This window comes from Carassius gibelio, chromosome B22 (genome assembly GCF_023724105.1).
Source record: "Carassius gibelio isolate Cgi1373 ecotype wild population from Czech Republic chromosome B22, carGib1.2-hapl.c, whole genome shotgun sequence".
NCBI lineage: Eukaryota > Metazoa > Chordata > Actinopteri > Cypriniformes > Cyprinidae > Carassius > Carassius gibelio.
Window position 1 is genome coordinate 37,540,974 of NC_068417.1, and position 12,566 is coordinate 37,553,539.

Genomic DNA, 12,566 nt, shown 5'->3' on the forward strand with positions numbered 1-12,566 from the left:
TTGCTCAAGGACACCTATGTCATGGTATTGCCAGCTCGAGATTCAAACCCACAACCCTATAGTCAAACTCTCTAACCACTAGGCAACAACTCCCCCAGTAGACCTACAGAAATCTATCTATCTATCTATCTATCTATCTATCTATCTATCTATCTATCTATCTATCTATCTATCTATCTATCTATCTATCTATCTATCTGTCTGTCTGTCTGTCTGTCTGTCTGTCTGTCTGTCTGTCTGTCTGTCTGTCTGTCTGTTTATCTTACAATCTTTCTGTCTGTATGTCGGTATGTTTATCTGACAATCTGTCTGTCTGTCTGTCTGTCCGTCTGTTCCGTCTATCTGTCTTTCTGTAGGTCTATCGGCCGTCTGTCTGTCTGTCTATCGGCTGTCTGTCTGTCTGTCTGTCTGTATGTATGTTTATGTGACAATCTGTCTGTCTCTCAGTCTGTCTGTATGGTTATGTGACAATCTGTCTGTCTGTCTGTATGTTTATGTGACAATCTGTCTCTCTGTCTGTATCTGTCTGTATGTTTATGTGACAATTTGTCTGTCTGTATGTTTATGTGACAATCTATCTGTCTGTATCTGTCTGTATGTATGTTTATGTGACAATCTGACTGTCTGTCTGTCTGTATGTATGTTAATGTGACAATCTATCTGTCTGTATCTGTCTGTCTGTATGTTTATGTGACACTTTGTATTTCTGTATCTGTTTGTCTGTCTGTCTGTATGTTTATGTGACAATCTGTCTGTCTGTCTGTATGTATGTATGTTAATGTGACAATCTATCTGTCTGTATCTGTCTGTCTTTATGTTTATGTGACAATCTGTCTGTCTGTCTGTCTGTCTCTCTGTCTGTCTGTATGTTTATGTGACAATCTGTCTGTCTGTCTCTCTGTCTGTCTGTAGGTTTATGTGACAATCTGTCTGTCTGTCTGTAGGTTTATGTGACAATCTGTCTGTCTGTCTGTCTGTCTGTCTGTTTATTTGACAATCTGTCTGTCTGTCTCTCTGTCTGTCTTTCTCTCTGTCTGTCTGTCTCTCTGTCTGTCTGTCCCTCTGTCTGTCTGTCTGTATGTTTATGTGACAATCTGTCTGTCTGTCTGTCTCTCTGTATGTTTATGTGACAATCTGTCTGTCTCTCTTTCTGTCTCTCTGTCTGTCTGTATGTTTATGTGACAATCTGTCTGTCTGTATGTTTATGTGACAATCTGTCTGTCTGTCTGTCTGTCTGTAGGTTTATGTGACAATCTGTCTGTCTGTCTGTCTGTGCCTCTGTATGTTTATGTGACAATCTGTCTGTCTGTATGTTTATGTGACAATCTGTCTGTTTTTCTCTCTGTCTGTTTCTCGGTCTGTCTGTCTGTCTGTCTGTCTGTCTGTCTGTAGGTTTATGTGACAATATGTCTGTCTGTCTGTATGTTTATGTGACAATCTGTCCTATCTATCTATCTATCTATCTATCTATCTATCTATCTATCTATCTATCTATCTATCTATCTATCTATCTATCTATCTATCTATCTATCTATCTATCTATCTATCTGTCTATCTGTCTGTCTGTCTGTCTGTCTGTCTATGTGATAATCTGTCTGTCTGTCTGTCTGTCTGTCTCTCTGTCTGTCTGTTTGTTTATGTGACAATCTGTCTGTCTGTCTATCTATTCATCTATTTGTCATTCGGTTGGTCATCTGTCTGTCTGTCTGTCTGTCTCTCTCTCTCTGTGTGTCTGTCTGTCCGTCTGTCTGTCTATCTATTAATCTATTTGTCATTCGGTTGGTCATCTGTCTGTCTTTCTCTCTCTCTCTCTGTCTGTCTGTCTGTCTCTCCTTCTCTCTCTGTCTGTCTGTCTATCTATATATCTCTCTCTGTGTCTTAAATCATATTTCATTAGAACATTCATCACAGAAAAGAAAGAGAGGGACAGAGAGAGACGTTGAGGGTGGGACTGAAGGAGGCGACTGATGATGAATATACATCTGTATCAGGTTTCTATTTTCTGTTCTTCAAAGGTCAGTTTGACTTTGTCTTCCATTAATTCAGATCTTGACTCTATTTGGCCATTTTCTGACCATTACCAAACTAAACGGCCAGATGTGATCATGGCTATCTAATCTTTGCCAGTGTCTCTCTCTTCATCCTGCACTCACACAGACAGCAGAGCCATGCTTAAGATGTGAGCATGCTTAGTTCAATAAGCTGGATCTGATTAGGCTATACCCGGATAATACAGCCAGATACACGAGCCGCTTACACCACAATCTCACCTGAACGAATAAGGCCATTAGTCTGATGATAGCCTCAAACACACACACACACACAGCACACACGCCATGATTGCTTCAGTCCTCAAACGGTTTCATATGCAGATTGATTAAGATATACAGATTTCATAAATCACACCTATAAATCTAAACTAGAGTCTAGACCAGAGAGAGCAACCAGTCATTCTTTATTCTTTTATGCTATTGGCTCACCTCTGATTTATCATTTGATCAATAAAATACAATCAGTTTAATTCAGGAATGACCTTGAGCATACCTCAAAAAATAAGACCTGCAAATATGATTGACCAGTATATATGAATACATTTTATGTGTATAGGTTGTGGAATAACAGTTGGAAAAAAAATAATGTTGAAATTAGAATTAGAATAATTATTGAAACTTTACATTTATAGTAATCATCCTGTTTGTGAACAGGCTTTTACAGACAAACAGCTAGACAGATCATATTCTATATTGAATTTCTCCTCACTTTATTGATTTTTGTGTCCAAACATTTACTGTAACATATGTAGTCTTACATATGAAACCAAGATGCCTTATTCCTATTTTTATTAATATTTTGAAGCTTTAATATTCATTTAAGTTTAATTGTTTGTTATTTAATGTTCTTTTTATTTAATTGTTTTTAAATACTATTTAGGTTTAATTTATTTGTGTTTTAGTTGCTTTATTTAATGAAATGATTCACTTTTAATTATGTATTTGTAAATATTCAATCAATGTTTGATTTTAATCTAATATTTTATATTTAAGAATTATTAATGTTTTTTTTTCAGTTTTAGTTAACCACAATAATTTATTTATTTTGAGAACTATCCCTTGAAATGTAATATGTGAAGAGATGAATAGGAAAGCACAGTAAGAACAGCAGTGCATTCAGTATTCAGAGGTTTCCACTGTTCCTACAGCAGCCACATGAGTAATGGAGTGCTGTGGGATTGTGTCTGCAAGAGGGTATAGATCTTCCAGCTCAGTTGGCTTCATAATGACTTCACTGTAAAAAGTGCTTACATAGAGAAACGAGATGTGAATTTAAACGAAGCTGCGGCCCGGCTTAAGCCCCGCCTACACATGGACGCAATGTAGCTGACAAACTCTGAGACAAAATCAGATGAAACAGAACAGTGTTCACCCACACCAGCTATAACATTAATGAAAAGCTGTCAAAATCATTCTCGGAAGAGCAGCAGTGAATGAAGAACTCCTCAACCGCAAGCATTTGACAGCCAAGAGGAAAAAATAATAACAAATCTGATGAAACATCACAAAGCTGAAGGAATTTGAGCATTCAAATGAATTAAAATAGGGAGGTTAGATCATTGTACAGTTTAGCCTGACTATACCAGCTATATATAGTCCTTTGATGAAAATTACTGCTTTTTATGAAAATGCATTTCAACACTTTAAAAAGTTGTTTCCAAAACCGCATTGTGCAATTTGAGGAAGAACAACCTTTCTTTGACTGTTAATGAATGCAAAATAATATAAAACCACATTCAGCCGTGCTATTTTCAATTCCTTATAAGCAGATTTGAGCAGTTTTATCAAACCATAGTTTCACAGGTTTTTTTTCCGGAGCTCTTTACCTCACAAGTGCAATTATTGCATAAGCTACTGAGCAAACCCACCAAATCCCATACATAATGAAGCTGCATATGTGACGCTAACATTCAAAAGTATCAGTGTTTGAATCTTGCAGCATGTTAAAATTGTGCAAAAACACATCCAATTGTGAAGTTGGGTGAAAGTAAAGTGTAATAGAGTACCATGGTCTCAAAATATAGAGACCACTACTAATGAATTAACTGATTTTTTTCAGTTTTAGTTAACCACAATAATTTATTTATTTTGAGAACTATCCCTTGAAATGTAATATGTGAAGAGATGAATAGGAAAGCACAGTAAGAACAGCAGTGCATTCAGTATTCAGAGGTTTCCACTGTTCCTACAGCAGCCACATGAGTAATGGAGTGCTGTGGGATTGTGTCTGCAAGAGGGTATAGATCTTCCAGCTCAGTTGGCTTCATAATGACTTCACTGTAAAAAGTGCTTACATAGAGAAACGAGATGTGAATTTAAACGAAGCTGCGGCCCGGCTTAAGCCCCGCCTACACATGGACGCAATGTAGCTGACAAACTCTGAGACAAAATCAGATGAAACAGAACAGTGTTCACCCACACCAGCTATAACATTAATGAAAAGCTGTCAAAATCATTCTCGGAAGAGCAGCAGTGAATGAAGAACTCCTCAACCGCAAGCATTTGACAGCCAAGAGGAAAAAATAATAACAAATCTGATGAAACATCACAAAGCTGAAGGAATTTGAGCATTCAAATGAATTAAAATAGGGAGGTTAGATCATTGTACAGTTTAGCCTGACTATACCAGCTATATATAGTCCTTTGATGAAAATTACTGCTTTTTATGAAAATGCATTTCAACACTTTAAAAAGTTGTTTCCAAAACCGCATTGTGCAATTTGAGGAAGAACAACCTTTCTTTGACTGTTAATGAATGCAAAATAATATAAAACCACATTCAGCCGTGCTATTTTCAATTCCTTATAAGCAGATTTGAGCAGTTTTATCAAACCATAGTTTCACAGGTTTTTTTTCCGGAGCTCTTTACCTCACAAGTGCAATTATTGCATAAGCTACTGAGCAAACCCACCAAATCCCATACATAATGAAGCTGCATATGTGACGCTAACATTCAAAAGTATCAGTGTTTGAATCTTGCAGCATGTTAAAATTGTGCAAAAACACATCCAATTGTGAAGTTGGGTGAAAGTAAAGTGTAATAGAGTACCATGGTCTCAAAATATAGAGACCACTACTAATGAATTAATCAATGTGTTACATAATGTTGACTTCCAAAATACGCCAAACTGGGGTTGGGAAACATTCAATTAATAGTCAAAAATTTTATAACTTTAGTGTTTAAGCTATTTTTAAAGTGTCTAGGTACCTAAAGTAACATATAGGAGAATGCTATTTTGTGGCTTTACAGCAGCGAAAAAAACTATTCTAGAATATTGGTTTAATTCAGAAAAAAATTACTGAAACACTGGTTGTTGAATGTGCAATCAATGGCTAATTTAGAATACTCAACAGCCAGACTTAACCGGGCAAAGCCCCAAACTGTGTCGGACTGGAGATATTTGGTTCTTGAATTGAATATGCTTCTTAGAGGACTATAACGTGTTTATTTGTTTCCTTTTTAATTTTAAGGGCCCATATTTTCTTTTGTCTTTTAGATTACTGGTATTAAGTGTGTACACGTTTCCCTTGGTCCTTTTTTTTTTTTTTTTATATATAGTGGTGACGGTCAGTGTTTGAGTGTTGTTTTGTCTATGTTTATGTTAACTTTCAATAAAAAGTTAATCACAAAAAAAAAAGTGTCTAGGTACCCACCCTTTTCCTCAGGTTGTAGGTGAGCACCAGGTTTCGTGAGAAGTGTCCGGCGAAGGCTGTGTAGAACTCCAGAACCTTCTGTAAGGCGTCTCGTTTGATGATGTGAAGATCGCAGTAGGTCAACGCACGGACGTTTGCACAGGCCTGAGCTAAATTCACCTCTTTCCAGAACACATCTCCGAACACATCCCCCTTTCCTGAGAGAGAAAAAGATAGGGGAACATTGAAGAATGAATTCCATTAGGCTTTCTAACACCTTCAGGGAACATTTCGGGTTCGTGTATAGGTGTGAATTTTAATGGATCACAGGAAACTCAATATGCACTCCAGAATGAAACTGCTAGGGTTGAGAATGTCATTTCAGGGGAACATTAAATAAGTTCATGCATGTAAATAAGACTGAAGCCTACTGTAATGTGACCCAGAGAGGGCAAAAGTTTAACACCGGCACAGATAGCTTTGACATTATGTAACACAGTGCAAAGACGATTACCACTGGGAAATCGCATTTCACGTGAGACATGCAATGGGGTTAATTTGATCGCACAAGTTTGCAGTTTTGACAAAAAGAAAGCTACTTGGTTTGAAAGGAACTTCTTTGGGATTTGTAACTTCTACATCATTAACTATTGACAACTATCGTGCTTCACGATGCCATATAGGAACCTTTTTTTGTCTAAATGGTTCTATAAAGAATCTTTAACATCTGAAGAACCTTTCTGTTTCACAAAAGCTTCTTTGTTCTGCAGAAGAAGGTTTTTCAGATTATAAAAAAGGTAAGAAAGAGATGGTTCTGTAAATATGCTTTGACTGAATGGTTCATTGTGGTACCAAAAATGGTTCCTTAAATAGCATTGCTGTGAAGAACCTTTTAAGCACCTTTATTTTTAAGAGTGTCTAGATTAGACCAAAAATTGTATTCTGTTATCATTTACTCAGTCTTATGTCTTTCCAATTAAATATTGTATGCTTTATTTCCCTTTTTTTCTGAGAAGTAATTTGAGTCTTAATTTTCTTTTTTTTTCTTTTTTCATACAGCGAAAGTCATTGGGCTCCAATGTTATTTGGTTCCCAGTGCTCTTCTACAAATTATATTATTGTGTGTTCTGCTGAATAAAGACATGAAAAATGTTTTGCATAAATATCAGGTTGGGTAAAGAATGACAGAATTTAAATTTTTGGGTTAGACTGTCCCTTTAACAATGAACCAGTCAGCTGTGAGCTGTATTCTACACTTTAGCAATGGTAAAATTAGTGAATAAGTGAAGGGTTTTTATTTGCTTTAGTACCTAATTAAAAAGATATCATGCATCTATATTCATATGGGGATGGTGTGGTGAATCACAAAGTGGTTAAATGTGCTGAGCTATCTGAAATGTACAACCAAAGTGATGTGTCTATTTGTTGCTCAAGTGTCCTTAAAATATACAAAGATTAGTTTTTGACAAGGCTTCAACTGTGCTTTTGTACAAAATTCACAGTCCTTTATTCTTTTAAAGAACAGTTCACACTCAGCTTCATGTTAGAGCAGATCTCCTCCCCGCATATGACCCTGCTCTGTTTCTAACCCTGCAATGACAGATTTACACCTCCAGTAAAATGACACACTCTGCTAGAGACCTGTCTCCCCACACGAGCTGCAATGCAAATATTTATCTCAGCATAATACTGGACCCCCACTGGACAGCAGATCTGTATCTGCTGTGTCTGTTTTATATATAATCTTAACACTGAACTAGCACCTTTTTCCATACCCAGATCAGTTTTGACCCTGAGAAATGTGAGCATATAAAACAGTGATAACTTAGATCTATGGTAGCACTTTAATTAACAGTCTGGTTCCACATATGCATACTGTGTTCTTATTATAGTTATTAAAGCTATATTTGTGTAAATGAAGCCTACTAGGTCTCTATGTGATGTCATTCCTTCTTTGTTTAAGAAGGTTTTTGATTGGTCTCCTTCTCCTATTGGTCAAGTATTCTGACTATTTTGAACAGTTAATACAGTTGATCTTGATATACTTATTGCTCGTCCCAAGAATCATGTTAGTGTTTAGGGCTTAGCCCTAAAATGGTTCTCTTCTTATCTGAAAGATGGGACTTTTTTAGTCAGTTTAAGTGATTACTCTTCTTCTACTGCTCCTCTTGTCTGTGGGATACCTCAGGGCTCTATTCTGGGAACAATTTTATTTTCACTGTATATGTTGCCATTGAGTTTTTTTTTTTTTTTTTGTTGGGATAATTTTCATTATCACTTCCATGCGGATGATTCATAGATGTATTTACCATTGAAACAGGACCATAAATGTGCTTTGCATTCTCTGCATTAATGTTTGACAGAGGTTAAGTGCTGGTTGGCAATTCATTTTCTTCAATTGAGTGAAGACAAGAAAGAGATGGTTTTATTTGGTAATAAGGGTTATATTAATGATCTACATGACTGCCTGGGGCAGTTTCCTGGGAAGAAACTTTCCTGTGTAAAAAAAAAAAAAAAAAAAAGGTATTATCTTTGACTTTTATGTTAAAAATAGCTTTTTCCATCTAAGGTCAATTTCTAAAATCAAGTCCATCCTCTCTTTTGAAGATATGTAGAAGGTTGTTCATGCTTTTCTTTTGTTTCATATCATTTGGACTATTGTAATGTGTTGTACCTGGGTTTGAATCAGATCTCTCTCTCTCTCTCTCTCTCTCTCTCACGTTTGCAGCTTGTTCAGAACTCAGCTGCCAGACTTTTAACAGGTGCAAAGGAGAGAGAGCATAATACTCTTGCCTTAATCAAACTGCACTGGTTACCTGTATGATACAGAATTCATTTCAAAGTGTTGTTGTATGTTTATTCAAACAACCTTTGCATATGCACAGTAATAAAAACTACTCGTAGCAACCATATAACAAAACAACCACTAAAAGTGAGACAAGCTCATTACTGATCTTTCAGGCTAAACCAACCACAAGCACAATCAGACTAGACATGAGCTAAACTGAATCTCATGAAGCAGTACCCCAGAGACACATTCAACTGAAAGCAATACACAGAGATAGTGAGACTAGTTTAGAGAGAGCAGCCCTGACTCAAGAGACGCTATGAAATAATACACCAAGCCAACATCAACAGTACGAGAAAGAAGGTTTATGCATTTAAAAAGATTAATTTTTAAGATTTTATTTTAAAAGTTACGTAATACATTATATAATTTGGAATTCCAGAAAAATCTCACATTACACTTGTTTCCTTAGAACTGAAAAAGGAAATGTTAATCTTATTTGAAAACGACTTTCATTATGTTTGATTCCATAAATGGTTCTAGAACAGGCTTGTTCTTTTAAAATGTGCTAAAATTATCTGACAGCAGCATTATTCACATATAATGTCATATTCCTGTGGTTATAATCAGGTTTTTATAATGAGCTTGTTGATAGCTTTTACCGTATCATATCGTTGTGCATGACTGATTGAATTAGCTGGACCAGTTCTTGATTTATGAACACAAGTCAATACGTTCATCATGTACAACTCATAATTGATTATTTTAACAGGGTCTTATTGCATGCATGCGCAAAAACATTTGTTTTAGCACTGATTTGGGCCACTGTTCAATTATTTACTTTTCCAATATGTATTATTTGACATTTAGACATATATTGTTTACTTAAAGATCTGTGCCAGGTTTCCTGATAACGATTGATCTTAGCACTTAAGAACGTTTTCTACGAGTAATACGATAATTTACGATAGTTCGTATTGTTTCATGAGCGTTTCCCAACAATGCACTTAAAGAAATCGCACGTAGCTGTGCTTTAAGTGCTACATAGTAGTCGCTATCCGTTTGTCAAGTGCTGAAATGTCGCCTTATAGAATGGCTCTTAATTGTAGTACACAATCGTTTATTGATGTTAACAAAATGCTGCATTCCAGACACACAACTTGGATATAATAACTATAATACAATACATTATATTATATTATAGTGCAGGGTTCCTCAAATCTGAACCTCGGGATCCACTTTCCTGCAGAGTTTAGCTCTTACCCTAATTAAACACACCTGAGCATGCTAATCAATGCCAATCAATGTCTTTGGGATCATTAGAAAACCACAGGCAGGTGACTTTGATCAGGGTTGGAGCTAAACTCTGCAGTGCATTGGACCTCCTCTGTCTTCTTACAATGTACTTAGGGCTTAAAGATTACTCCAGAGCACCCGTAAATCTACGATAATTTTTAAGTGCAACTTAAATGACGATGCTTCTGGGAAACAGACGTAATATTAAGATCAGTCTTACAATCATTTTTACGAACTTCTTAGGCTTAAGAAGCTTTTGAGAAAACTCAGCCCTCTAATGTATCACCTGAAACAATTCATTCATGAATCAAACTTATCTGACTTCAGATCTTCTTGAGTTTCTTCAATGATACGCTCAAAATGAGCCAAGAAATGCAAGATCAGGGCTTGAAAGTCCAAATGATGGCACGAAAAGCCAAATTGTAGTGTTGATTATTGTAAACGAAAATCATATATTGTAAATAAAATCAGTACTCATACTTTTAACGTAGTATTATTCTAAATAAAGGATATGTGCATTAAACCATAACTGCAGAATAAATTTGTAAATTTGAAGCCAAAATCTTTAAAAGGGATACAAGCAAGAACCATTATCATTAAACTTATCATTAATAGTTCAAAACCAAGGTCAATGAAACAGCATAATTGTAATATACTGCATTATCAAATGTTCTGAAAACATTTTTGCACTTTTAAGAGAAAAATGTATGGGAAAAAAATGACCAGCAGCAACTGATTGACTAATTATATTTTCATGATGGGCTCTAGTCAAGTGGTAGACCTCAGAGCACTTGTAGAAATACACTCACCCAAAATAGCAACAACTTCATCGTCTTGGATGACCTCCAAAGACCCTGACACCACGAAGCAGAGGCTGTCCACGCTTTCGCCTGCGTGGTAGATGAGGTCTCCCGGGGCGCAGTGGATGGTCTGAAACTCCATGGCAAGCGCTCTCAAACACCCATCGCTGGCCAGTCTGAAAGCCGGGTGCTCTTTGAACACTTTCCTGTTGAGATGAACGCAGATGTCCGCTCGCATGTCTTTCGGGCAAATTTGCAACACCTGAGGTCAAACAGTTGAAAACAATCAAATTTTAGCATCATGTTAAAACAAAAACTGGACGTTCTGCGAACCCTTCACGGAAAATTTATGAGATTTTGAGAAGCTGTTGAAAGCCTTACGTAACAGTTAGACTGTGATCTTAAACATTAGAGGGTCATTATTCACAAATGCCACGGATGTTATGGCAAAGACCAAACAAATGACCTTTACAGTGAATGAAGAAAATAAGCTCCCTGGATAAAGATCTTCAGTCTGCGAGACACTGTGCCAAATACCTTATCTGTGTCAATTCCTCTGGACATGGACCACGTAGAGACGATATAGTCCATGACCCTCTCGCTGAGGCCCTGAGGAACCTGGTAGAGCTTCAGGAAGTCTCTCACGCTGTTTAACATCTCGTGGTAGCGGTTGGTGTTGGCGTACATTTGCTGGAAGATGGTGGTTACATTACCAAAGATGGTGGCATAAAGGAGAGCTGAAAGAATGAAACATTTCTGTTAACATCGTGACTTTTGCATACTTTTAAAAACAGCACTTCATAAGAATATACTTAAGTGTAAACTGAATGCAAATAACACTTTATTTTAACGTGTCCTTGTTACAAGTTACATGTACTTACTATTATAATAACAATTCTTATTGCATGCAATGCAAATTTTTCTTATTTTTGCATGCAAAAAGCTTTTCCATAATCCTAACCCCATATAGTATGTACATGTAGATAATAAATATTACACAGTACTTTAATGCATCATTACACTGTAACAAGGACACCTTAAAATAAAGTTCAACCAAACGTATTAGTGCTGGGCAATGATTAATCGTGATTAATCGCCTCTAAAATTGAAGTTTTCTTAAGTATATGCATGCATGTGTGTGAATTTAAAACATAATAAATATACACAGCACATATACATAAATTATGCATACAAAAACTTTTATTTTGGATGCAGTTAATCGTTGCACTAAATATTATGTGATGTATTTAGGTATATTTGTAGATGCAGTTTGGTACATTTTAAACATCTAGTACATCTAAGTTTAGTAAATATATTAATGTTATGTTGAGTAAACATTTTACATGTGCTTTAGTGTGTTGACTGACATACTAAAGCACGAGTAAAATGCTTTGTTATAATTTATTATACAATTTATAATTTTATAATTTATAATTTACTTGGTTATAACAAAACTGTAGATAGTTTAAATACATTAAATACATAAAAGTCAATGTCCCTTGATGGAGAATATCTCAAATCAGCCACTTTAGGTAGTAATTATGTCTCAGTAGGCATTACTGCATTGCTTTGGTGAGCAATCCTACACGTCCTAGTCAAGGACAGACAGTGGGGTTTTTAAGAAACCGGACACTTGCTTGCTCTGCAACCTGCTAAACCTCTGACCTTAATGATCTCAGCTGCTATGCCCCAAAGCTGCTGATGTCTCTTTCAGGTCCATTAGTATGTCATATAGACCATGATATTGATCACAGTCCTGAAAGTGTTTTTCCAGGTGAAGTTGAAAAGCTCAACCTCAGCACGTCAAGCTGAATGTCTCCAGTTCCTCCAGTGGACCAATGTAGTTGTGCACCATTTAATATAAAAGGTTTTAAAAAAATAATAATCCAGGTATTGTGCCATAATAAATGCAGTTATTCATTTTTTTTTTCTTGCTTAGACTGCAGCATCCCACAAACAACACAAGCTTAATGGCCATGACATGTTGTTCTTGAATAT

The 12,566-nt window shown here is 36.1% G+C and overlaps 1 protein-coding gene across 2 annotated transcripts in view; it reads right to left on the reverse strand.

The window, feature by feature from the left end:
• Nucleotides 1-12,566, reverse strand: part of kcnh1b (potassium voltage-gated channel, subfamily H (eag-related), member 1b) — a 51,300-nt gene that overhangs the window by 19,692 nt on the left and 19,042 nt on the right. For both annotated transcript variants that reach the window (XM_052590388.1, XM_052590387.1), the window contains 3 exons: nt 11,106-11,305; nt 10,578-10,830; nt 5,706-5,902 (listed from right to left, as the gene is read on the reverse strand). In XM_052590388.1, coding sequence (XP_052446348.1) covers nt 5,706-5,902; nt 10,578-10,830; nt 11,106-11,305 — 650 coding nt within the window. The remainder of the gene's footprint in view (nt 1-5,705; nt 5,903-10,577; nt 10,831-11,105; nt 11,306-12,566) is intronic.